Below are 27,802 nucleotides of genomic sequence, written 5' to 3'. Positions count from 1 at the left end.
ATTTCATGAGGTTCAACAAGGCCAAGTGCCAGGTCCTGCACGTGGGTTGGGGCAACCCCTGGTATCAATACAGGCTGGGGGATGAAGGGATGGAGACCAGTCCTGCCAAGAAGGACTTGAGGGTACTGATGGATGAAAGATTGGACAGTAGCTGGCAATGTGCACTTCCAGCCCAGAAGGTCAATTGTATCTTGGGCTGCATCAAAAGGAGTGTGGTCAGCAGGTTAAGTGAAGTGATTCTGCTTCTCTGCTCTGATGAGACCCCACCTGGAGTCCTTTGTCCAGCTCTGGGGCCCTTAGTACAGGAAAGACATGGACTTGACATGGGTCCAGAGGGTCCAGAGCAAGCCACCAAGATGATGAGAGGGCTGGAACAGCTCTGCTGTGAGGGCAGGCTGGGAGAGTTGGGGATTGTTAGCCTGAAGAAGGCTCCAGAGAGACCTTATTATAGCCTTTTAGTACATAAAAAGAGCCTATAAGAAGGATGAGAACAGACTTTTTAGGAGGGTTGGTTGTGATAGGACAAGGGGTAATGGCTTTAAACTAAAAGAGGGGAGATTCAGGCTAGGCATGAGGAAGAAATTTTTTACAATGACAGTGGTGAAACACTGGAACAAACCTCAAAGATTCTCCTTAGCCCATGTCTTTCCCTTTATTTAGCTGACCACTAAGCACTACTTTTTGGACAGACTTCTGTGCAGTGACCTTGGTATCCTTGTCCTGCAATGACCTCACTACATTGTCATCATTCCACGGTCTCAAGATGTAAAATATCCTACTATGAGAAATTTGACACTACTATCAGTATTACAATAACTGCAGTAAAGTGAACTGCGGAAGAATAAGTTTCAGTGGAAGCAGAAAAGCTAGCAGATGAATTGGATTTCTTTTTAGATGAATCTTCTATGGATCAGCAGGTTTATTCAGAGTTACTTAAAAAGCAGTTAACATTCCATTAGCAACAAACTGTGATCTGTGTCAGCAGTAAAGCACTGTTCAGTCATTTATTTTAGAATGAACAGTCACTGCAGGGAGAAATGAAATTATTAAACATCTCACAAGCAAATAAATACGCAAAGCTGGGGATTTTTGTTCTTATTCTAAATATTAAGTCTTCCTCTTAGGAATATTTATTAATATAGGGCTTTGTTGGTTTGTTTGCTTCCTGATGTTTGCTAAATATAGAATGAGTCAAAATTTCCACCTTCTTCACATAGTTTGGGTTTGTGATCAAAGAGAAAAAAGGTGCATGCTCAGATTTGTCTGCTGCCATATTATTTTATTCAAGTAGGGACATTGTTGGTTCAGCATTATGTCCCCTGTTAATCTGGCTTCAGTCCCGAAGAGTTGTCTCAAACTAACACCTTTCCTTGCAGCTAGCAGCAGAAATGCATATGGTCCTATGCCCTAATGGGCTCTTTACCTGATCATGATTACTTTCTGTGTGTTTAAGGCATTCTTTATATCTCAATTCTCCTGACTCAAACAAAATCTGCAGTGACACAGATGCTAACATTAGGCTGTTATTATTCTTGAAGGATGATTTTGGTACTCTAAAACTGTTCTATAACTAGTGAGATCAGTTATAAAATGTCTTAAAGTGTCATTGATACCATGGCTAGCCAGACATGATTAGAAAAGCAATCTTGAAATCTTCTGAGAGATGCAGTAGCAAAACCAAGTCCAAGCTGAACTGCTAATGGCAGGCATCCTAAAAACATCTCTGTGTTACTCTTGTGTCTTTCTCCTATGTGGTACTGTGCCAAATAAAGCTCAGCCAAACCTTGAACAATTAGAAGTTCGATTGCTTTTGTATTGTTTTGAAGCTGCTGCTCTGACTGCACAGTCCTGCAGACCCCTAGGGCTGATCGTCCCAACTACTGGACATGTCAAAACCAGGAGCTCAATAGTTGCATGGTATTTCAGTAATAATTTCAAGTGTGGACCCCATTCCCAAAGGAATAAATTCTACATTACACAATAATGTTGCTTCACAAGGTTTTAATTATTTATTAAAATAATCTGAAAGATGAATAATTATAGAGAGACATAAAGAAACATCAGAAGAAGAAATATAAATAAACAGGTGGTGATTACATTGGTTAGCCAAGTAGTATTTCTTGTAAGCCACTAACGAGCAGATGCACAACTGACTCATGTATGTCATATAAGACTGTGATTAAGGCATTGGCCTTAAGTGACATATTGACTTTGAAAAACTTATATGCTGTGATTTTTATATTTATGTATATCAAAATATATAAGTGGCGTTGTACAATTAATTTTAGCTCTCTAATAAAAAATAGCATTTACAAATGAAGAGCTATTATTTCCAGTAATAACTAAGATCCCCCCACTTCCATGAGATTATAGTACCTGCAAATAGATTAACATGAAAGGAGATACCTTTTTTTTTTTTTTTCCTCTACATCTTTTTCAGAAGAAAAGGATCCTGAAGGGTTCTCTAATGTGGAGAAACAAAGCTATTTTTTTTCTCTCCAGTTTTTATTAGTGGTTGATTTGGTGTAGTATGGAGGGTTTAGAAAACATTGCAAGGGCTTGTTCAAAAGCCATTACCTCAAGACTGTGTTCATTCTTTCCAGTTTCTTGTGATAAGATTATGATAATAAATTGTAATTCAGAATGAATTCTAAGCTAAATCACTTGGACTGCTTTTTCTTAGTCCTGAGACCTAACTGCAACCACTGTGTTTAGACCTACCTCCAATAGGTAAACTTTTCTGCAGATTAAATTTTTAAGGTGTGGGCAGCTTGCCCAGCTGTTCTGAAGGTCGTATTTATGGTGGGTCTGAAATCCCCAAGCACGAAAAACAAAAGCAGCATTTTATAATCTTTCCTCGTGCTAGTTCTTTGCTTCCATGAGTTGAAACTCCAAGATTTTCAATATGGCTCAGTAGTTCTAGTAAAAAGGAGGTAGTTATTAATTAATAAAATGGACGTTTCTGGAAATCTGCCAGTGCTGCTGCTTAGAAACCTGATTTTAAAATATATACTTAGTATTAGCCCTTGCATTATAGAGAATACAGACAGATCACTGACGGAAGTGTGAAGTATCAAACAAGGAAGTGGAGAGGAATTTATTTTTAAGACAGTTTATATAGTAAGTGTAATCCATAAATACATGCAGATAATATGTAAAACATTGTGGATGTTACAACTACACAGATACAGTGGTCTTAGGAACCTTTGCAAGTAAGTTCCTAATATCAAAAGAAATCATTTTAGTTCAGTTCAAACTCTGTAAGGAATTAAAAAAAAGCTATATGTTTTTAAAAATAAGTACAAATTCAACCAATGAAGGCATATCTTGTGTAAGTCATGAGGGACCTTGTATACATTGAAAAAAACCCTGTAATCTGGTCCAGAAATCATAGGTGATACTTCCCTTTTAAGGTAATATAATTTAGCTGCACCTTTGAAAATGCCTCCCTGTTATTATCTTATTGCATAATATTTGCCTCTGGATTTTTTCAATGTTTGAATGTACGACAGAATTTGAAAATCTACCACATGTAGCAGCAAGTGCAGATACGTATATTGTGAGATAAAATTTCTGGAGTTAACATCATTTAATTGTTGAGTGTTTCACTTGTGTGACACCTACTAATCAATCTCTGGTGGAATTACAAAGCTTTGAGCATCTTGCAAACAGGTGTCATTTTCACAGAATCATAAAATCGGTTAGGGTGGAAAAGATTTTTAAGATCATCAAATCTAACTGTTAACCTAGCAATGCCAAGTCCAGCACTAAACCATATTCCTAAGAAGCTTGTCTATGTGTCTTTTAAACACCTTCAGGGATGGTGACTCAATCACTTCCCTGTGCAGCCTGTACCAATGCCTGACAATTCTTTCCATGACAAAATTTCTTCTAACATCCAATCTAAACCTCCCCTGGTGCAACTTGAGGCTGTTTCCTCTTGTCGTATAACTTGTTACTTGTAGAGAGCCATAACATCTCTCAATTTTTTTTGTGGGTTTTTTTGTTTTGTTTTTTTCTGTTGGTGGTGCTGTGGTTTTTTGGTCTTGTTTGTTTTGTTTTGGTTTGGTTTGGTTTTTTTGTTTGTTTTTGGTTTTTGTTTGTTGTGGGGTTTTTTGGTTTTTAATAGGAAAGCAAAACTTTAAAAGAATGAAACATGGAAAAAAAAATCTTTTGCAAAGAAAAGTGGTCACTGAAATATTTCCTGAACATCAAGACCAATAATCAGTTGTCAATCTATCGATCGTATGTTTCTGACCCATAAATACTGATTTCTTACAGTCAGCAAAACTCTTGCTTCATTTATATATACAGATAGAACCTTCCTACAAAATCTAGCTGACCTTGTGGTCCCAGTAGCATTTAAGACAAATATTACAATAGCTCCTCAATGTCTTTTAGATATATACCAGATACAACTATTGGCAATCTCTTTCCTGTGATGTGTAATGAATTTGTAAGGCAGATTTTATTTGTGCTTCAGATTACCTGGTTTCTGACCAAAATGGGGCATGCTGCATTTAAAAGGAGATATTAAAAGGTGCCATTGCTGTTTTATACATTCCCAACATTTTCTGTAATAGCTTTACTAAAATGTGTGGCATAAACAAAATCCTCAAGCACATTGTGGTAAAATGGTTTTATTGATGCTCATTTACACTGACCTACATAGGTTGCTCTCAGGCTCCCCATTCCTGAGCAATGATGCATATTCTGTATTTGTGCCAAGAAAGCACTTACTATGTTCCAGGCTGGTTTTTTGTTAAAGTACATTCCACCATTAAAGTAAAGGCACAGATACATTTTACATTCTATTAGTGCAAAAAGGAAAAACAGTCTCAATCAAGAAAGAAGATAGGAGTTAGCCATCCAGTGACCTTAAAATGTAGATCTGCATAGATCTAATTTCCACATTACATCAGAAGCAAAGAAAGCCTGACCACATATCTAAAGTCACCTGGGGATGGTAAGAATGGAAATGAAAACACAATATGAATGGCATGTCCTTTTTTAGGGAAAAAAAAAAGTGTAACCTGGCTCACATTCCTCACTGACTTTTCATAGCCTTCTATATTTCAGTATTCTAAAGCACTGTCTAAAATTGACTCAATGTAAAAATACTGAAGGAGCATGTTCCAATTTTTTTCCTATGTTGTCCTGTTTTTGGCTGGGATAGAATTAATTTTCTTCCTAGTAGCTGGTAAAGTGCTGTGTTTTGGATTTACTACCAGAAGAATGTTGTTAACACACTGATGTTTTGGTTATTGCCAAGCGATGTTTCTAACAAGTAATGGACTTTGCAGCAAGGAGGCTGGGAGTTTTACTTTTTTTTTTTCTAATTCTCCCCACCATGCCACGCAGGGAGAGGGGCTGTGCAGGAATGGCTGTGTAGTGTTTAGCTGCCTGCCAGGTTAAACCACAACATATGTTGTGTATAATTATCTAAGATTTTGAAATGTTATGGGCTGAATAAAACAGGATTCTTGTTTCAGAAAAAGCAAAGATTACATAATTAATGACATTTGCCAAAGCAATAGAATTTGAAAGGTATTCAAGTTCTGGACATACGACATGTAAACCTGTTTCACCTTAGCAAAAGACTGCAAACTTTGGGAAAACATTTTATTGTGAAAGAGATCAGGGATGGGTTTGCTTGTTTAGTTCGCATAGGTGTAATATGCTAATATGTATATATATATATACATATGTTAATGTATATTAAGGCTTCCTATTAAAGTATTGCCAAAAAAATATCCCTTAGAAAGCAAAGCATTAGTTTGAATTGAACTTCCCAGTTTTTAAGCACAGTTTTTCAACTCAAATATTTTTCACATTAGAACTTGCTGACTTCTGTATGATACTCATAAGCTGTTAGGTAAGCATAGAAAAATAACAGGATTACTAGAGCTCGGGCGCTCTGGATCTTTATTATAAAGCATAGAATGAATACATATCATACTTGTTTTGAAAGAAAAAATTGCAAAAACATATTTATTTTTATCTTCAGAATTTATTTGACGTGGTGTCTACCTGACATACTCCCCCAGCAAAAAAAAAAAATCTGATCATAAGTTTCTTTATTTTGTTCTCAGGACCAACGGTGCTCCTTTGATTGGTGAGGACACTCCAGTAGTTGTAAGTTTAAGATTTTCACGTAAAAAATTGCGCTGTCTTACTGTGGCTGATCTTATGTAACTGCTGGTAGAAACTACTTTTGCTGGCCTTGTAGGTGGTACAGTCTGTGGAGGTAGTCCATTGATTTCATATGTCCACTGCATTGATTGTGTCTGCAAATAATGAAAAGAGACATAGAAATTAAAAAAAAAAAAATATTGGTGATCAAATACCTTGAAACTTTTTGACAGTGTTTTACTGTGATTTCAAAAGATATTTATCCTTTTCCATGTAAGGTATTGGAATAACACAGAATGATAATTGCTTCCCTGGAACACAGAGATCAGAAATCATATTTAATGTTATGAATTCAGGACCAAGCATAGGAAACACAAGTAATTTAGCCTCCTAGCTGATCTAAATTTCCTTTTTTATTTAGTAAACCCCATACCCTGTATGTTGTTCAAAGGTAATTATTCCAGAGTATCATATAAATGCCTCAGGTTTATACTGTAGGATTTAATTGCAGCTCTGGTATTGGTAATAATGGCATTAACCACTGGTGGAATTTTTGCATTAAAATAAATTAAGAGAATTCCAGCTTCATGTTGAAATCTCTAGTCTGAAGAATATTTATGTGAGTTGAAAATTACACTCTCCATTTGCTTTCTGTTTATAACTGGTCTCTTAAGAATGGAGTTCCTGTTTCTGCGTCATGTCTTGTACTTGATTCTTACTGAGTGCATGATTCTTATTCATACTACACATCCCATCTATCCATACTTAAGAAGTATTATTTCTATGCTTCTGAAAGATATATTGCTGTTCATCTCCTATGTTTAATTTGTTTCTTGAAGCAGAATTTTGGTTGCTAAAAACCGAAGTGTGGATGTTGCAGTTCCTTCAGTATTTTTTCTTTCAAAAATGTATCACTTGAATTCTTGAAAGTCTTTATTCCAAGTCTTTAGCATTTTTCTCTCATTACATCTAGAGAAAGGTCTATCCATGATTTTTAGTTTTCTGTTCTCCTTCTCCTTTAATGAAAAATCACAAACAAACAACAGAAATATTAAAAACCCCAAAGATTTCAAATTATGTGTCATTATGTCAAGCTTTGTACTATGCAAAAGAAAGGCAAAACATTGCATTCACACTTCAGGCATACACTACCATTTATCCCTTTTCACTCAGTGATTGGAAATCCCAGGTTTTATGTTTGGGGTCTGATTTACTTCCAAGGAAAAATTTGTAAGGAACACTAAGTATATGGCATGGTGTAAGTCTATTAAAATACATTCATACAAGTGCTTTTTGTGTTGTTTGTTTGTTTTGTTGTTTTTTGTTGTTTGGTTTGGTTTTTTTATAATACTGAATGTAGAACGTAGCACATGTACATACATACATAGTACACAGCATAGAGAACATAGCAGACTCTGACTTTGCAACTTTGAACTAGTGGAGTTACGTTAAAAAAGTGATATTTCCAAATTCCAAAGATCTGCCTTTCTATTTCTGGCACAGCACTGCAATCATGTAGCTGGGCTTCTTGTGGTTCCAGAGTAGGTTTATCAGTGTTAGACTTTTGCATCATGCTACATTGAACTACAGAGACATGGTTTGTAGGTTCACCTTTCTCTGCTGCTTCAAGATTGATCATTACAACAACAGTTGTGATTTAGATAATTCAACTCCCATTTAAAACTAACTTAATCTTTAGAACAATAATTTGTAGATATAACCGTTACACTTCAGTGTCATTTTTGATTCAAGGAAACTAAAGGTCAGAAAGGTTGTGTATGCTCTCAAACCAATCTGTTATAGAAATCAGTGCAACAATAAACCTCAAAGCTCAAGAGTTTTTCCCTCAAGCACTTAGTCCAGCTTCCAACATGGTTGGTTTTGTGGCCCATTTGCTCGTTCCAGTTTGAAAGCTCTGCTTTGCTGCTGGGCATGTCAGTACGCCAAGCAGATTTGGCCTATAGAGAGGAGTAACAATACCTATACAAACTGTGACAAATTTTCACATATCATAAATGCTATCAAGCATCTCCAACACATAGTGTGCATATTTGTCTAGTTATTTACTGCATTCTGTCAACAAATTATGGTCTAGGTAAAGCACTACATAGGCTACAGACAAAAGCAGTCAACCCTCTCCATCTCAAACCTTCTCTACAGTCGTGCCATCTTTATAACAATATATAGAAGAGAATAAAAAGAATGTTAAAGTGTTCAATGACCTTATTTAATATTTTTAAATATCAATTTCATATCTGCCACTGAAAAATTTTGATGTTTACCTTTGTTATCTTTCATAGACTCCTTTCTGTTGTTCTGATTGTTACCCTGTTATGGCTGAAGTATATTTAAGAGATGTCATTGCAAGCAGTTCTGCATTCATGTAGCAGCAATTCAACAGCAAGAAGTTTCAGACCATTAAACTGTAAACCCTTTGGCATCAGCTTTGTTCTCTGCTATGTACTTATACAGTATTTGTACTATTTCACATATAGGCTGCATACAGTCACAGCTCTTAAATGACATCACCATATCAATCCCTAATTGTGGTGCTTCTTGTTACATAGCTGGTTTCAAGCAGTATTCTTGGTAACTGAATATATACTATTTTGTACTCGTGTTGAAAGAATAGGTAACCTTTTTTGCTGTGTATTTTTAAAGAAATGCTTTTAAAAACCTCTGCTATAAAATCAGCAGCACTGGTTTTACATAGTGTCTTCTGAAAGAATTGCCTTATTCAAATAAGATTAGTCAGTGTAAGATCTTAATAGATATTCAGCATGTATGCATAATTTCTTAAACTTTCATTACTATTCTGCTAAAATCAAAATCTAATTTAAATTGAATATTATTCCTGTGTAAAATAGGCAGATTAACTCATCTTTATTTTCAACCTTATTTAATATTGTGAAATGATCTAGTAACTGTACTGGCTGTAAAGATGAAATCCAGCAAAAGCAGGTATGACATGGACCAACATCAGTATCTTATAGTCAAAGACAGTTATCATTTAAGAAAAGTAAATTGGTCTCTAAAGTTAGCTGGTTTATTAACTTCAGCAAGATTAAATGCTTTATCTTTCTTTAGTATGTTAGTTGAACAATAATTTTTAAAGAAAATATAACCTCAGGGTCATATTCACTGTGTGCAAATCTCATTTATCACCTCAAGATCAGAGAAAAGATCTGAAAAGTGTTTAAGACAATGATTTAAACTGAGTATCAAGCTACTAAAAATCATTTCTGTTCATGAAATCCACACATTTTGTGCCTTTATTGACTATAGTATTGGTAATTGTTTGAAGTGGGATAGAAGCAAAGTGGTGAGCCGTGCCATCTCTCAATTTCATTTATCGTTAGAATCAAATTATTGATATGGCTTTCTGTGTAGTAATAATCTTTTGCTAATTTCCTGTTTGCTGTAAAAATATCCTAGATTTTATGTATTGTGGAAATAAAAACCACAAAAACCAAAAACGTTTGTGGCTTGCCTTGGTGAAAAAAAAAGACAACTATTCTGTTACTGTTATAGCCTGTGTCAGGTGTGGTTCTGTGGCAGGAGACACTGTTCTTTTCCTGATGGAAACGCAGTAGGTTCAATGGTGAAAATGTTGTGGCCATTATCACATGAACCCATACAATAGGATGCATCAAGCTAGAAGATAAAAAATGAGAGAACAATAACAACAAAAAAACCCCCACCCTAATTTATCATCTTGAACTATGGTAGTCCACCTATTGTAAATCACGGCTGTCATCCGAGACAGCTGGAGACATCCATTGTGAAAAAATTGTGCATTTATGTATTAATTTACTGAAAGACTTGTTTTAGTTCAGAATATTCTGCTGAAAGGGAAACAGCTGTTGCACAAATAGGAGAGACTTACTGTAACTGTCAACATAACTTGGGTTAGTTCTTTGTTCAGCACTAGAACCACGTAGAATTCAGGAATTTTCAGGACAACCTAGAATTCAGTAATTTTTAAAACAACTTAGAAGTCAGTAATTTTCAGAAAATGTTAGACACCTAAAAATGTCTATTTTATTAGAATATTTAACTTCCAAGGGAAAAATATTAGGTCTTCAAATGTTGCTGAAGTAATAAGTATTTTATTTCAGGATATGGACGTACAGCTGAACTACAACAACTATTCTAACCAATACGAAACTGCAGCAAGAGCAAGTCTACCAAGTTCAGAATCCATGCAAGTGTCCCAAAGTTTCTGCTTTGAGTTTCCAGGTCAGACATATTTCAGCAAAGGAGAAGGCAGATCAAGTTTCAGACTTTCCTGGGGTGGTGGAGAGAGATTTTGAATGGTCATCTATATATGACCATATAATTATGATAGAATATTTTACTTAAAAGCTGTATTTACTTGCCTAAGAAGTGGGCCAAAATTTCCCATATTAGAGGAACTCTTATTATGTTTAAGGCAGTGCAGTTTATTAAATCAAATTTGAAACTAGCACTGGTAGTAACAAAGTCTAAAGATAAAGGTATTGAATCTACTACAATTTACGAGAACAGAAATATAAAAGAGAATCTCTGTTCAGAAGATATATCCCAGGCTCCCTGCAATGCATCTCTAGGCCTATTTCACACACAATTTTAGACGGAAGACCAGACCACATCCTGAATGTCCTTGACATTTTGAGGAAATTACTTCCTCATATCAAAACCTCAAAATCCCTCATGACTAGTATCTAGTAATAATTTGGCTCACCTGGCTGGAGTAATGGCCACCTGCAGAGCTAAATTTTTCTGAGGAATATTTTCAATAATTCAATGTGACATGCATGCTGCCACTTTTTACTAAATATCATAAGACATTAAAGTAAGTTATTTAACCATCTTGATGAGTAATGTTCATGAAGTAATTTGTTCCAGAAGTACTGGTCACAGTCACCAAATAATTTATATAAAAGTATATTTTTTGGTATTCAACGCAGTCTTACAGATGGCTCATGATTCATAAGATTAATTTGCAGAACACAGATCATCCATATGTATTCACTGTAGGCTGTAAGTGCTGCTGAGTTACATGCTAATTAATTGGCAAAGAAATCTGTGTTAGGAGGGTGTTAAATGTTGGGAGCAAGTATCAGGAATTTTAAGATAAATGTTATTCCAACTATCTTACAAACAATGTTAACTCAGGGAAGTCCAAATAAAATTTGCAAGACTTGCAAATAAGTTAAAACACAGAAAATAAACAGATAGTACATCCAATATTCCCTGACCCTTAATTTATACTGCAGTGTTGACAAGCAAAAAATGACCAATTGTGATCAGCATGTAGAATGAAATTTAACCAAATTTTTATGTGAACTGTGGAAAGGAAGAGCAAAGGCAAGAAAATTCAGGGGTCAAGATAAATACAGTTTAAGAAGTGCAGGAAAGAGGGGAAAAAGGAAAACAAACAAACAAACAAAACCAAAAACACCAAAAACAAAAACAAAAACAAACAAAAAAAAACCAAAAAACAAAAAACAAAAAAAAAAAAAACAAAAACCAAAAAACAATAAAAAAAAAAAACACCACAAAACAAGGAAAGACAAAAACCAAGAGATACAAAGGTAGTCCCTCACCACTTATTTAATGTGAAACTATTTCAATTATCCTCTTAACTTTGTTTCATTTTTCCTTGCTCATTGTGTTTAAGAGTTACAATTTAGAATGACATTAAACTGTGGTAACTAACATCTACCAGAAACAACACAGAATGTATTTTCTTTAATCTACTGAATACATAACTACCATTTTCTGTTGAGATGTGCAAGTTTGCATACACAAGCTTAGAACAGCCCCACCCAGGCACTGTGGCTTGCACAGTGCATCATTTATCTCCACAACAGCATGACAAATGGTTTTGATATGCCATCTTCCATAGGCTAAGTTAGTGATTATTCACTAGAAAAGGTGTGTTAGCCTGACTTCTGGAGGCCTTGATAATGTTACCTGCAGTCTGGTTTACTCTGACATCTCTTTTATCATGTAAGACTTAATTTGTGTGCCTTCTGCTTTAGAATATCTCTGAAGTCTCATCCATGAATTACAAAGCAATTTCTCAGGTCTCCAGCTGAATTCAGCACAGTGCAAGCAAATTAACTGGAAGTCAACTGGTATACACCATTTTCCAAGGATTTTCTGGTGCCCTGGATGCTCCTTCTTGTGCCTGGCAGCGACTCCTGCCCCAGGTGGCCTTTGCAGAGCATCCCCTGCTCAGCTGCATTGAGCTGTCCTGAAGCTTTATTGGTTTTCTGCTCATCTTTCCCAGCATATCACAGCCCACCTCTGAGATGTCAGTACAGCTAAGTCCTTTTTTTTCTTCATAGCGCTTTATACCTTATCTAAGAAGCATGCTTTCTTCACTATTTTATCATTAGTGGCAATACATCTTTTTTTCCCGGTAGAACAGCTCTGTTTATGAAGGCTATTATAAATGTAGAAGTTTGATTATGGAGTAATAACTATTTAAAAATGCTTTTTGGGCATTACTTGTAGCTCAGCTAGATTATGATGTTCTCTTTCATAGCTACAGAAACAATAACTATTATTTTCTTTACTGGCTTTTTATATTTCATTTTTTGATCTACAGAAATTTTTAAAGGAATTTTCTACGTCACTTTTGCAAAATTAAGATTCCTAACAGCTATTCAATTAATTGTCTATCTTCCATTGTTTTGATGCGTAGTTGACTGAGAACAGAAGTTTCAGTTATGGCTAAGGAACACTTAATTGCTTCAGAAAAGTAATTAATGCTTTCTGCCATTAATCAAATCTACTATAAATATTCATGAACATTGAAGACTTAAAGAATCCACCAAATACCGTACAAAGTACCTGATTTGTGTGCAGAAAATATAAATGAGGCTATATTATTTCAATTATATGTATATGCTCAGTTAACAAAATGTACATACTAAATTCTGGTAAAGACAAACTGTAAATTCTTAACTCTAATTAGCTCCTCAGGACTGGGTTCTCAGCAGGGCAACTAAAAAAAAAAAAAAATTGCATGTACAAATATTTTGGTTTAATGTTTACAAAAAATTAGAAAAATATGATTGCAGGATCTTGGTCCATAATCCTGACTTCACATTTTACTTTACAGCACAATTGTAATGACCAAAATGAAACAAAGAACTTACGCTGTCATCTCTGCTACTTTGCAGTCTTAATTATCACTGTTCATTGAAGCACACAAAAATGACAGTTCTGATACTCATTATTCATAGAATTTAATCAGAAAAATACTTTAGTGTTATGACTATATGACTTTACCCGCAGAAGTGCAATGGAAATTTTACACCAAGAGTGCTGTAGCCTTTACTACAGCAGCATCGAAAGAGAGGTGACACTGTTAAAAGAAAAGAAAGATCCTCACTCCTTCTAAAAATAGCCCAAAGTCTCAGGCAGTGTATTGGCTAGAAAAGGTATGTGCAAGGAAGGTTCTTCAGTGTTAGGTCCCACATTAACTGCATTTCACCACCTCCATTATTATTCCCCAAATAAGAGTGATTTAATCCTGGTTTTGCCATCTAACTAAATCTGACTCCCTCAGGTCACTAATGAAAATTATTTCAACTAATAGGAAGGGCAGAAATGAGTATCTGGTATTCTCAACACGTCATCAAGTCTTATTTCAGGTCAATGTTGAGAGTGCAGCAGCAGAATTACAGACAGACGCAGATGCTCTGGCTTTCATCAGAACTCCAGGCATTAAAGCATGTGTGGAGAGGGGGAAGTCAGATGTACACAAAAGGACTACAAAAAAGAGTAAAGACAACACAAGCCTCATCAAAACACTATTGAAACAACTTAATACTTCAATTAGAGTAAGAATGTTAGAAATATCTCTAACATACTGTGAGGGCGTAATATTGGTCCAAATTGCGCTTATGAGCATTAAGAGTCCACAATGCATTTTTGAAGACAGGAATAGAAAGGACATGGTGTGATCTGATATGTATATGGAATATCTACGAGTAACTTCCTACACCTACACACAATACCAAAGGTCAAGATGTAAAAAGCCGTATACCTAGATCAAAATCGAAGACTGAGGTGTGAGCAGATGTAGGTTAAAAATCCAATTACCCAAAGCCCATCCATACTAAAAAGAAATTTTGGGTTACTGACTGAGTTTTTAGAAAGTTAATAATGATCTTCGGTCACCGTGTTTATCCCATTCCAGACAAATTTATTAAGTTAAAGCTCTTTGTTAGTGATGGAAGTTAAGCCAAAGACTAACATGACTCCTACATTGACATGTGTCATGTCTAAAAACAGGGGCTCAATCTGTCCTCTGTACATGTGTTATATAGCGTCATATAAATATAAAAGAACACAGAATAAATTCAGTCAGTTATTTTCTTTTTCAAATGGAAGAGAGGTAAGCATCACTGCTGTTTATGTAAAAAGACTAAATTAATGAAATGTCTAATAAGGTAAAAGACAACATGTAGAAGGGACTAAAAGGCCACATTGTTTTTCCAGAATTTCTTATTCACTGTTGTACAAATTGTCACTCAGAGAGATAAAACACTATAGTCATTTCCCATGCATCTCTTTATCAACTTTGTTTTGACCATCTTATTTCTTAAATCAATATTGTTGTTTCACTTCAGTTATAGCAGCTTAAAAACATTGCCAGCATGCAGCGAGCAGATTTAAAGTGCAAGCCATGATCTGTAGAGAGTTTGGTGTATTTGCTGGTGCTGTATGTTCTTGACAAACAGTTTCCTTTTAAAGAATGACTTCAAAATTAAAAATTATTTCCTGCAGTAATAAAAACATTTTTACTACTGAAGGAATAAATTACTTCAAATATTTCTTGACTTTCACACTTACAGAAGCTACTTGGATATAAATTCTTGTTGTTTATTTTGAAGTTTGTTTAAAAAAAAATATATTCCTGGCTTTATGTTCTGGAAGTCTGCCTTCTACAATTTAGTATCTAGTTTCTAGTGGCTTTGATATATACACTATAATACAATAATATAATACAAGTAAAATCAATAACCAATGTGTCACATATTCAATTACTCGTATATTCTCCACCAGTTCTTAATATGATTATTTTGATTCTCTGTGAAAAGTCATTCTGTCATGTTGTCTACAGAGCTGGGGCAAATGTCAAACGTATCTCTCTTTGATGATGATGACAAAGGGATAACACAGAATTTAAAATATAATATGTTTTTTACAGCTTTCCATGAGTTAGTTTTCAAAATTTTGTTTTATTCTTGTCCATTATGAAGAGTAGTAAAATAATCACAGTGTTGCTTTTTAGTATAGGATTTTTTTTTTTTTTTTTCCCTTCTGCTCCTGAAGGTATATTTGCCTATTGCATTCAGGAAGGCTTACCTCAATTACCAGTGTTGCCTTATGCTTCTTGCCGTACATCCTTGGCCTGAATCCTACTGTTATATGGGTTCCCACAGTCCCTGCCGGAAGAAGTTCTCCAGCTTGGGGCAGCACAAGGAACTCAGGATCGCTGCCCGCCAGGAAGTGCGCAGTGAATGGCTCTGGGTACCTACAGAAAGGGACAGGAGGATATAGTGCCTTTTACAGTATCTTAATACAATTTATCTAATGTTTAGGCCACCATGTGGTATGACCCAGGAAACTCAGCAGCCCATGGAATGCTATAGAATATCAATAGCATTCTTACTTACAGAATATTCTGTAGTAATTTTTTACATTTATTTAAAAATATTTATAATCTTTATACACAGAGACCCGCATACTGGTCTTCCATTTCAAATATAATTGCATGCTATTATAAATGTTATAATAACTACAGAATAATGATAGCATTTGCCACTAGGAAGAATCATCTGACCTGTAAAGATATAATAATAGCGATACAAATAAATTCCATGTCAGAGTGAAAATCCACTTTTCATATTAAAAGCCACTCATTTTTCCAATCTGTAATCAAATTAAACTGACAAGCTACCCATTTGATTAAGTTTTATGACTAGAACTGAATTTGCAATCTGGTGGAGCACTAGTAGATTGGGAAAGAGCTCTGAAAGACTTGAAATGAACATATGGAAAACAATACTTATCTATCACAATTTTCCACATTTTTCATATCCCATAAACTAAGTACTGTAAGATATTGCAATAATAATAATAATGTTCCTCCATTGATATTTTTATATATCTCTTATCACAAAGAATTTCTATCGCAGGTACTACAGATCTTGTCTAATGTTCTGTGTGACCTCACCTAGGTGTTCCTGCTCCAGCGGGGGGATTGGCCTAGATGATCTTTTGAGGTCCCTTCCGATCTCAAACATACTGTGATACTGTGTGACAGCACTATTGCACCCAAAGAAAATGTCTTATTCTTGGTAAAGACCGAGGTTGAGGGCTAGAAAACAATCTTAGGCCAATCCCAAGCTGAAGCCTGTCTATCACAGTTCCTCAGGGACTCCTTGCCACAAGCTTTCTCAGCATGAAAAGAATATACATTTTTGTATTTTCCGGGCAGGCATTCTGCTTTTAGTCTTTTGATGTGTTGCTGAGGACAACTCTATCACTATCTGGACAGAAAGAGTACAAAAGAAATTGAAACTAGAAATGCAGCAGCGTGGTCAAAAATTAATCCACAACACCCTGCCACAGTACAGCAGGGCAAGTATTACGCATTCTTAGAACACATTTTCAGTTGATAAAACCTAAAGAATAAAAAACTAACAGTATCTCAAAGAAAAGCTGTTCAAATCTGTTTACTTATGGAATGTCACACCAGAAATAACACTGCTTTTCAAAGAAAATACAAAGAAGTGAAATTTAATATTTTATGAAAATTCATATCTCTACAGAAATGTCCCACATTTCCCAGGCAAGTGCTATTCTATGGGTGGTATGCTGGGTCTATGTCATCTTGTTTAAAAATAGCTCTCCTTTGGAATACGTTCTCATGAAAGGTTTTCCTAAATTCAAAATATCTTCATGAAAAAGGTCACACTATAATTTGTAGAAACAAATAGTGTGAGTGCAGGAAAACAGAAACCAAAAAGCTTCTGTCTCCTCAAAAAAACAAAAAAACAAAAAATACCAAAAAAAACCTAAATCAAACAAACAAAAAACAACAACAACAAAAACAAAACCAAGAACAACAACAAAAAAACAACACGCAAACCACTTATACTTAGCAGTGCCATCAGGCTGGTGTATTAGCAGATTTAGCTTAACTTTTCCCTTAGGTGACAGCAAGGTGGGGAAAACTACTGAATGTTCGGAACTACATTTAAAGTCTTGTGACATCAAACTTATGCTGACAACCTCTTTTTGTGGTGCCTGAAGTTGTGCAGCTGAGTTTATAGCCCTGGGCCATAAGCACCGATCCTACTAATGCCTGAGTTTCCATCTATGTGCCATCTAAGCCTTGAATTTTCACATCTGCACTTCCTGCAGGGACTGCTCAGCTGTGAATGCCTAGAGCCTACTTACTGCACACTGAGAACAGGCACAGGATGAAAAAGTGGTGCCTCGTAGACTGAGTAGCAGAGTAGAACACTCATCAAAAACAGCTGTGATGAATATTCAAACGCTGGTTCTGGAAATAGAGACTTGAAAACAGCTCTTCATTTCCAACAGCATTGCTCTATAGACTAGATTTAGGAACATTTTAAGACATCACTTTCTTTTTCTCCCATGTTCAGTCTGTCTCCTGGTAAGTAGTTAGGGATGATAACCCCTAATGAGCACTTCCTGTTTTTCTAAGACATACAAGGGTGTGACTTAGATTACAGACGCAATGAAGAAATGCTGAGGGAGATGGGACAGGCTACATGCACAGAAGACACGGGAAAATAAGGACTTCATTCCTGCAGAAATTGCATCTTAGCAGGGTGTGATGCAATGGTACGTTTTTCAGAGACTGTAAATGATTCCTCAAAGCAGTTAGTCAGAAAACAAATGGAAGAAAAAGCTATCATCGTTTTAGTCCTGACAAGGTGACCAGGCAGTTTATAATGAAACTGTCACAAAATGATCTATAATTGTGCACACAATAAATTTGCCAAGTCAGAAAAAAAAATCTTATTGCATCAACCTTGTCAGATTTTAATTCTCATTAAGAAAAATAGATAAAAAAATAATAAAAATCTGCATGCTTCTTTACAGCATTGGCACAATGTACCAGAGGCAGCTATAATTTTCTTCTGTGTTGACTAAAATATATATACACATACACATATACATTGTTACATGAACACATCAAGTCACACCTAAAAATCCCCCTGCTCCCCTTCCCAGAGCCTGGTAGCTTTAAACAAAAGAGTCAAGTCAGTTACTGGAAGCAAAATGTTCCTCAAAGTGGCAGTTATGTCCAAATGAGGAAAACAGAAAATCTGGCAAATTAAACATATAGCCGTAATATGATAGGCTAGCAGGGATTCTGCTGACGATGTGGCTAACAGCACAAGAACTGGCAATTAAAAATTTACTCGGACACAATCAGAAACAGGAAACTTTCACAGTGTCTGTAGTGCTGATAAATCATGAATTCTTGTTTTAAAAATATTTCTAAAGATGGCCTCGCAGGAAAAAACAAACCATGTTTTCACTGTTGTTCGCAATATGGCTATGACCTGGCATCCTGGCTAGCTCACTAGCATAAGTAAATTGCTTTCTTATTCTCATCTTCTATAGCACAGAGAAAGCCAGAAATAAAATCCCCAGAATAGCACCTGAATTTCAGACATTATTGTTTTCTGTATACCTAGTGCATAATTAAAAATTAATAATTATGTGGTTTAAAATGATTAAAAATTAATTCCTCCTTCTCTATTATGGCTTCAGGAAAACAGGTCTGGAGTCAATGTTTATCTTGTCATTTCTCAGCCATGAAGGACAGTGATGAGGCAGTCTATATATTTTAAGAAGGCTTTTGTTTTACCCAAGGGTGGTAGATACTGACCTACTTGATAAAGTTTAATTATGTATAGAGTTTTGAAAACACACCTGAACCAAGCACAAATAAATTAGTAAATGTAAGGGCAGAGGCCATATAAACCAGAGAAAGCAAATGTGTCTTCCCAACTGCATGTTCCATAGCTCCTGTCATAATGACTTGAAATTGCAATCAGAAATACGAACTCTGCCCTTACCCAAATAATGAACAAGAGCAAATATTAATTTAAATTTAAATAATAATGAGACAGTGAAATCATGGCAACCAGGAAGAGTGGAAATCAAGCTAGTATTTAGTAGACATATTTATATTTACTCCTTTAATCTTGTTCTGAAATACCATTATTCTCAAATAGCAGTCTGTGCTCATAAGTGTTCTCATGTTAGATAATTTTCAGATTAGTAAACTAGAAAAGAATTATACCTTCTGTCTTCAATTAAATAAAACCTTAAAATTTATGTTCCCATGGTGATCTCTCTGCAAAACTTATAAAATACTCAGCAAATCTGAAAATATAAGACTCTATTAAATTAAGGCTCAAAATAGCTTTAATATTTACTCTTCTCTTCCTCAAACTAGTGCAGCAGTAAATTATTCCCATAGACATTTAGTCCTTTACAAAAATCAGCATTCTTCAAACTATACATAAAAACCAACACTTAGTGCTTTTGGTCAAATGTCTTATTTTTTCAAGAAAAGCAGCATAACAAAATGTCTTAATCTGTAAAGTACATAACTGCTTAAGCAAATAAGGGATACAGTTTGAAAAAGTTGCAACATGCTTCCAAAATAGTTGATTATAACTAAACTTACTTATTTGTAATTTTTAGTTATCATCTGTTGGATGACACAAGAAATGTCAGTTATTTTGTAGTGAAGTTGTTTAAATTTATTAACTGCATGTATTCGTCAAATTCTATAAAAGTATTAGTGATTGTTAGAATTATTTAGATAATTTTTTAAAAAAATAAGACAATGGAAAAAAAATGAAATCTTCATAATTTATCAGAATTGGTTATGTTTTGTACTAAACCAACTCTGGTATAATTGACTGCTTTAAATCCCGAACTCTGGATGTTAGAAAATATTGAACTCCAATTATCACTCTGTAAGTTTGGAAAGACTGCTTCAGAATTAAAGGACTTCCAAAAAATATGAGGAAACACTACATGACAAATAACTGTTTGGGAATGCTTTACTAAATACAGCACCACTTTTGTTGTGTACATGTTGTAAAACCAAAGAAGGAGTTAGGGGTTTTATCTTCACAAAATGCTAGTATTTCTGTCTCATTCCTGTTCTACCCAGGGGAACTATATTTGCAGATTGCTACACCGACTTCCTGCTAAAAGTGGTCAAGGTGACATGGCTAGATACAGCTCCTAGCTAAACGTGTGTCTTGCCAGGTGTTGCATTATTAGGAAGGATGATCATAACTTTTTGGAAGCTCTGCCACGTGTCTATCAATATTTTTCACTAGTCTCCATTGAGATTCACAAATAAGAAGCTCAGTCAAGGTTTGTTCTTTGCAGCTGCCACTTTCTGGGAGATGCTGAAATAAGATATTCTAATTACATCTTTGCATTAATGGTAAAATTTTGCTGAACTAGTAACAAAGAGATTGGCATAGGAATTCTGGCCTGTAACGTGCACAGCGATGTGTGAGAGGGTGAGGAGAAGCTGTGTGTGCTGAGAAATTAATGAATGTATTTTCCTGTAGCATACATAATTCTGGCTTATGGTAATTCTAATGAAATACAGCAGTAATTACAGTCAGATAGAAATATTTCTCAAAATTGTAACTGTAAGTATTTTTTTCCCTCCACAATTTGGGAGGATATAGAAAAAAAAGGATTGCTTGATATTCTTCAGACAGCACTAAAATTATTTTGTGTGATCAAGGAATATTTTTACTTGAACATTTATTCTACGTACTAAGAAATGTGCATAGAAGAAACAAGGAAAATATCCACAGTGATGTTCAAAATATTAAATGTAGATTAAGATAACCAAATCTGCACATGCAGTGATTTTAAAATATAATTTCATCTTTCTTCTCATCTCCCCAGTCCACCTGTATTTGCTGTCTCTTTTTTCTAACTCTTTTTCCATAATCTGGCAGAGTTTTGGATTTTGCACATACCATTCCATGGAGACTATACTCATACCACACTGTTTTCTTTTGTAATAGCAGCCACTGACTAGCTATGTTTTTCTGAAACAGTTTGAGGTCATCTGAGATGTTTCCTCAATGTAACAAGTATTCTGTTTATGATAAACAAAAGGATTGGAATGAGATGTTGGGATGGAAGGATGGAAAGATATCTAACCATTGACCTCATAGTTTTGTAGGGGTCATGAAAGGTGCTCTGTGGATCACTGAAGATCCTCTTTCAACTTGGTACCTATAACAGACTCCTAATTTTTAATAAAATACTGAGATTTTCTTTGGGCCTATGGTTCCCAAATATTTCTTTGGTGCATCACCTGCTAGCCCAAAAAGATATACAAGTCTTCTCAGCAATGCTGTGGAACAACTCTGTCTTGCAAGTACCAGAGGCAGAAAGAGACACAGCTGCAGAGCCCCTTTCTAGCACGTTACTCACAAATTCATCTGTTTCCTTCCCCCTAGTAACTCTCAAACTAGCAGTGCCATATGGTACTATCCAGTATAAGATACAAAATCTATATACAGGGTGAAAAACAAAAAAACCCAAAACAAACAAACAAAAAAAACCCAACCAAACAAACAAACAAAAAAGAATGCCTCTCCTTAAGTTCCAGAACCAATTCTCTATAGGATTGTGCTGCTAATTATTTACATAAGAAAAAATCCGAAGGGCTGATTCTATTTTTCAGGGAAGGCCTGCAGGATGACGCTCCATTTCCCAACTGAAACTTTTAATGCATATATTAATATTTCATGGTTTTATTTATAGTCTACATCATTTGAGTTAATCAAGCATTACATTGTATCTGTAATATACATATTTTTGTGTAATTGCTTTTAAACTGTATATCCCATATGCTAAATGTTGGTTGGCTGTGTGCTCTATTTCTATAACAAAACCTCCCACCATTAAATTCTCCTAAGCAAATCAATGATAAGAAAAAGCAATATAAAACTTACAGAACAGTTGTTGGCACTATTTACAACACAGAGTCTATTCAGTACATGGAAGCATTACATTTTGTATTTGAAATGTATGGGGGAACCCTTGTTATTTAAAATAAAGTTAGAATTTGTTTAAGAGAAAAAGCAAATCTGCCTTCCAGCATGCCTCTTTCTTTCTATAACTATAATGATTCAAGTTTTATAATACCTTTCTGGAGAACATCAGGTCTCTTCACTACTATCGAACACCTACCAGGAGATTATAGTATTGCCAGAGCAATTTCTTCACTTTTGTTCCTGAAACAGTCAATTTCATTGAACCCGTTAACTTGAACACTGTGATAGAAGCTTTTTTCGGAGTCCTTGGTAATTATCATCACTGACAATGATCTAAAAGCTGGAACAACTGTCCAGCTTAGATGCACAGCTTTTGGAAATAAGCTCTTTAAAAAATATCAGTTGGAACAATGGGTACTTCCTGCTGGGGATGCTACAAAAACATGTATCCACAATGAATGTTTAATATCAATCAGCACATCTGGGACAGTTTCTAAATATACGGTAAAAGAAGTCAATTAAAAACAAAAAGCAAAAAACAAAACAAAAAAAAAAAAAACCAAAACAAAGCAAAAAAAACTTCCATAAGCTAATTAGAGAGTAAGCATCATGACTCTTTCAGGTTCACCTTTTATTATTTTAAAGCTTATCTATCAGTACCACAGAATTTATTCCTTGACTTTCTGCCCTAGACAAATGACACCCTGGGTTTGCTATAACATTATGAAACTCAGAAAATAATGAAAAGTATGTAAAAATATATGAATAGAAATTTCTGCAGGACTTTTAAAAAAGAGTAACAAAATACTGAATTATCTATTGAAATGGCAGAGCAGAGATATGCTTATGTAATAAACCAGGAATATTTTTTAAATGGCAGATTCAGACATTTTTAAAGCACAATGCAAAGGATTGTTTTTAACTTGGTGTAAGTATAAAGTACTTTGAAAAATAATCTAAGAGTAAAAATACTAAGGTCATAGTAGTGAGCCCTGAGTATCAAAATACACATGCCTTCACATTGTATTACACAATTTAAGACCCAAACCCATTTTGGAGGCAAAACTTTATAACATAAGCATTTGAATCTATTCCACAAATTTTCTCTAGAGTGGCTACAGCCTAATTGTGGGATGCTTCGGTTTCCTGGAGTACAGCTTCAAAATCACATTTGTTACCTACACTACGCAGCACTTGAAAGTAATGATGTATTACTGAAATAGGTGCAGCTCAGTGATGTTTCTGTTGCCTAAATCTATCCTATCCAATGTGTTTGCATGTGAGTTCTAGCCTCAGAAAACTGCATTAATACTTTATCATAAATATTTTTACCTTGTCTGGCTTGTAAGCTTAAAGCCAACTATAGATTCTTTATTCAGGCCAACTGCTTCAATGTTGATGACATCATCCACTTCTGGCTCCGTAGCAATGAACAGCACTGGAAACTTCCAAACACCTCCTGTAGTGCGCTGAACTACTAGTGTTGCTTCATTCCTTAAAATTTCAGATAAAAACATTCATTATGTAGAACACCATTATCAAACACAGACTTAGTAAATTAATGTCCAAAAAAAGCTTTGAATGTGTAGAACTATACTATAGTAAAACAAAAATACAGATGGTTTTAAATTGGAATACATCCTTAATTTTATTTGGCATATAATGCATCAGTTGCCCTTTAGAGAGGAATGTAAATTAAATAGCATTTGATATTTACATAAAAGCACAAGAAAGAGCATAATATGAAATCAAAATTATGGGCACAGCCATAAGATTTGATTCTTCTTCTGCTTACTCTCTGTTGAAGTTAGACAAATTTAACTCAGTTTGTTTTACTCATTAGTCTTTATTTACTGTGGTTTTAGAGGAGAATTTATTCCAGATCATGTTAGCAGTTCATATTAGAATCAAATAGATCTGACATAGGTCTATATACTTTAGAAAAATTCCAGACTGTGATATCCTCAGGCCACCTAAGAAGAAAGTTGTTCTTGTGGATTCTGATAACAATGAAACTAATTAATTGCAATCATTGAGTCCTCTACATTAAGCCTGATAGATCTCCAGTAGGTACAGGTTAATAAATAGATAAATAAATATAATATAATATTTTTTGAAAGTATATAGAGCAGAAATAAAAAGGCTTTCTAAATTAATCTCCCTTCTGACACAATGACACTACTCTTTATGGACTACTGCAAATTCAGTGCTCTCCTACATCATAAAAATACTCTCTTTGCATGCAACCCGTGCTATTTAGCAGTGACTTCTCCCTAATCATCCCGGTAATGTTGAACCTCTGAATTTACCTTGTGCCTGCATCTTACTGAAGCTTCTTCCCAACCTTCTCCTCATACGCATTTGACTCCTTCAAAAGAAGGCACAACTTCCGTCTCTCCAAAAGAATATCCCTGTTACAGTTCTTTTTTTTTCAAAGAGATGGGATGTACTAATGGAAGTCAAAACATCACAGCTATAGAATAGGATAATATTTTCCTGTGGACTGTTGTTTCTAGAGACTGCAAATTCAGACATCTCTTTCAGCCAAACAATACGCACACATGCTCATCTAGGAAAAGTATTTCAAGACTGGTAGACTGTCTTGTCTGTATGTTTCCACAAATTCTGAGAACAACTAATTTTCAGTGGAGGTCTTCCAATACTCCAATGTTTAGAAGTACATTAATGCACACGCAGACTAAAGCAGTAACTGAACAGAACCGTCTCACAGGCATTGAATAGAATAGAGTGGAGTCTAGAGTAATAGATATCAGAGGTGAAAATATAATGAGGAAAACAATGCAGGGAGGTGCTCACCTGACCAGACAGGATTTTATTGCACGTCTTGTTGGTAAGAAGGAATAGGAGCTTACCTCATTGGTTTGTTAGGTGCAAACACTATATTAAAAGTCAGGGTCTCACTTCCAGATTCGGTATCCTGTTCTCTTTGAACCAGATGCAAACCAACAAAAGATTCAAGCTGAGATTTAATTTCATTTGATTGATATTGCAATTCATACAGAAATTCAACAGTTGTGGGGGAACCTAAATGACACAAGAGAAAAAGATCAGTCTGTATGCATTCTAAGGTCACACAGTTGGCTGGCTAGCAGTTACAATTATTTTTGTTACTAAAAATGACAAGTAAGTAAAATTAGAAGTTATCCAAAACTAGATGATTTGCTCTTGAATGCATAGCAAACTCTTCTAGTTTCATGACAGGCTACATGTTTTCTGACAAAATGGAAGCTGGAAAACTTACTTAGGCATCGTGAACAATAACAGCAATATTGTTCTGGCTACCACTTCTGCATTAAGATGAGATATTTCTAGTTTATCAGCCAAGTGAAAGTTGTAAGAAGGTAATACTATTTTTGAGTAATGCCATTGGGACAATCTTAAAAAAAGAGTCATTAAGGACATCAGTGCCATTGATGGCTGCAAGCCTGAGAAGCAGAAAATAGAAAAATAGTGAAGATGTCACTAGCAGCCTCTTCATGTATTCCCTGTAGCAGCTATGGAAAGGCCAAGTAGTAATGACAGAATAAGCAGCTGAGCTTCTTGATTCAAATGTCTCCTCCAGCTGCTATACAGAAAACCGTGATACTCAGTATACAGTAGTAACTTGTGTACAGAAGGGAACATTTCTATGAGGAAAAGAATCTTAAACTGCTAATCTGCTGAAAAGTTTTACACGTTTTATGGATGAAAAGTCTTTTAACACAACCACTGAATCCTACAGGAGATTTCACTTTACTATGACCACGTACCTCAGGGCACATTTGGAATTTGCACAGCTTAGTACAACATACTGTGCAGAACTCCTGTGTATGTACCCCTGTATATACATGCTGATTACAGAGTGCCAGACAGCTGCAGAGTTAATTCCCAAGGCCTTCTGACTTGTAATTCTAAAATAGAGACTAAATATTTCTTTATATAAAAAGACCAAGCACTGGAGATAGTTGAACAAAGTTTACTTTGGGTCTTGACAATCTGTAATGCTGCCCAAACTTAAGTGAGTAGGGAGACACCTTCCTATGTTTGGAGTCCTTTCTCCTTTTCTGAAATGTAAAAATTCCTTCTTCTTACTTCATTAGCTAACTAGAAACTTAAACTTTTTTGCTGTTATTTTTGTAACATACAGATAACGCTAAGAAATGTAGCAGCTTATATTAAAACACTTCTGACTCTTTAAATTAGATCCTTTACACAAACATCTGTACAATTTATGCTAGACCAAAGAGTTACACAGATGTAAGCAAACCATACACTCTGAGTACCGAATTTAAAGGATTTCCGTGTATTAATCCATCTATTATAAATGTACTTTATTACAATAAATATACTTTGTTATAATGAAATTAAAAATTAACATTTTTCCTAGAGTTTATAAAATTCCTAAGATCGTCCTGCATAGCTCCATGCTTTGTTATTTCTTTATTTGAAAAATATAATGTCTATGTGATACATTCAGATTCCAACACAGCCCAAGGCTAGACAAATGCCAAAACATGAAGATTCAGACATAAAAATTAACTTATTACGAGTAAGAAAAGATGACATCATTTGAAGCATTCCACAGTGAGAAAATTGCAACTGTTGAGCAGATGTTTCTTTCAGCAGTTATATCACACATCGTTACCCAGGAAAAGCTTATTTTATAGTTCAGATGCTAGGAAGAAGATGTTGTGAATTGCATGCTGCTTTTAGTATCCAAAACCATTTGAGTTTGGTTTGACATATGTACCTTTTAGTCAGAAGCAACTAAATATTTATATTTTTTCTGCTCCAGGGTGTTTTGTAACCTGTTTTATGCTCATATTAAGTATTTAGTTAAAATATTTAAATATTTATAATGCTTAAAGAAAATTGATGCATTTATAGTTGCCAGTATTTGAAAGCCTTGTTCAGCTGATCCCTTAGCTGGTTTTGATCTACACTGCCAATCTAGTTTAGAACTGTTCAAAAAAGAAAAAGGTAATTAGATTTTCATCACAGCTGCCCTGAAGACTACTATATTATCTTACTATGGTAAACCTCTATGAACATGTTAATATTTTATTCTAGACAATTCCATAATACACATGCTGCCTAAAAAAAACTGGCAGAAGCTAGGGGCAGGGTGGGGGTGGGGAAAAGCTGTGAATCATGGTTAGAAATTTGTGCAAATTGTCAAATGTTCAGAGTTCTTTTGACTCTTATAATTTCCAGTTTCAATTAAAATAGTGAAATAAATAAAATACTGGGGAAAGGATTAATATTTTCTTTAAAGTAATGCCAAATACAATATAGCATGCTGTTCAAATGTGCCTTGACCCTTTAGCCCAGGTCTTTGTATGTTTTCAGTCCTTAGGGTTTGTTTTTTGTTGGTGGTGGTTTTTTTTTTTTTTTTGGTTGGTTGGCTGGTTGGTCGGGTTTGTTTGGTTTTTTGTTTGTGTTTGGTTGTTTGGTTGGGGTTTTTTTTGTTTTTGTTGTGTTTTTTTTTTATCACCATTTTAGTGCAGGTGAAATTATTATTATATCTAATGCAAATTCTAAAATACACATGCAAATATAAAGTA

General features: G+C 34.9%; 1 protein-coding gene across 2 annotated transcripts in view; it reads right to left on the bottom strand.

The window, feature by feature from the left end:
• Positions 1-4,604: 4,604 nt before the first annotated feature.
• Positions 4,605-27,802, bottom strand: part of CFAP47 (cilia and flagella associated protein 47) — a 298,916-nt gene continuing 275,718 nt past the window's right edge. For both annotated transcript variants that reach the window (XM_065848704.2, XM_071812057.1), the window contains exons 61-64: positions 25,112-25,283; positions 23,571-23,732; positions 15,502-15,670; positions 4,605-6,287 (exon numbers count right to left, since the gene is read on the bottom strand). In XM_065848704.2, coding sequence (XP_065704776.1) covers positions 6,078-6,287; positions 15,502-15,670; positions 23,571-23,732; positions 25,112-25,283 — 713 coding nt within the window. In that variant the 3' untranslated portion in view covers positions 4,605-6,077. The remainder of the gene's footprint in view (positions 6,288-15,501; positions 15,671-23,570; positions 23,733-25,111; positions 25,284-27,802) is intronic.

This window comes from Patagioenas fasciata, chromosome 1 (genome assembly GCF_037038585.1).
Source record: "Patagioenas fasciata isolate bPatFas1 chromosome 1, bPatFas1.hap1, whole genome shotgun sequence".
Lineage (NCBI taxonomy): Eukaryota > Metazoa > Chordata > Aves > Columbiformes > Columbidae > Patagioenas > Patagioenas fasciata.
The sequence above is the reverse complement of the archived record's forward strand: the minus strand, read 5'-3'. Positions and strand labels throughout refer to the sequence as shown.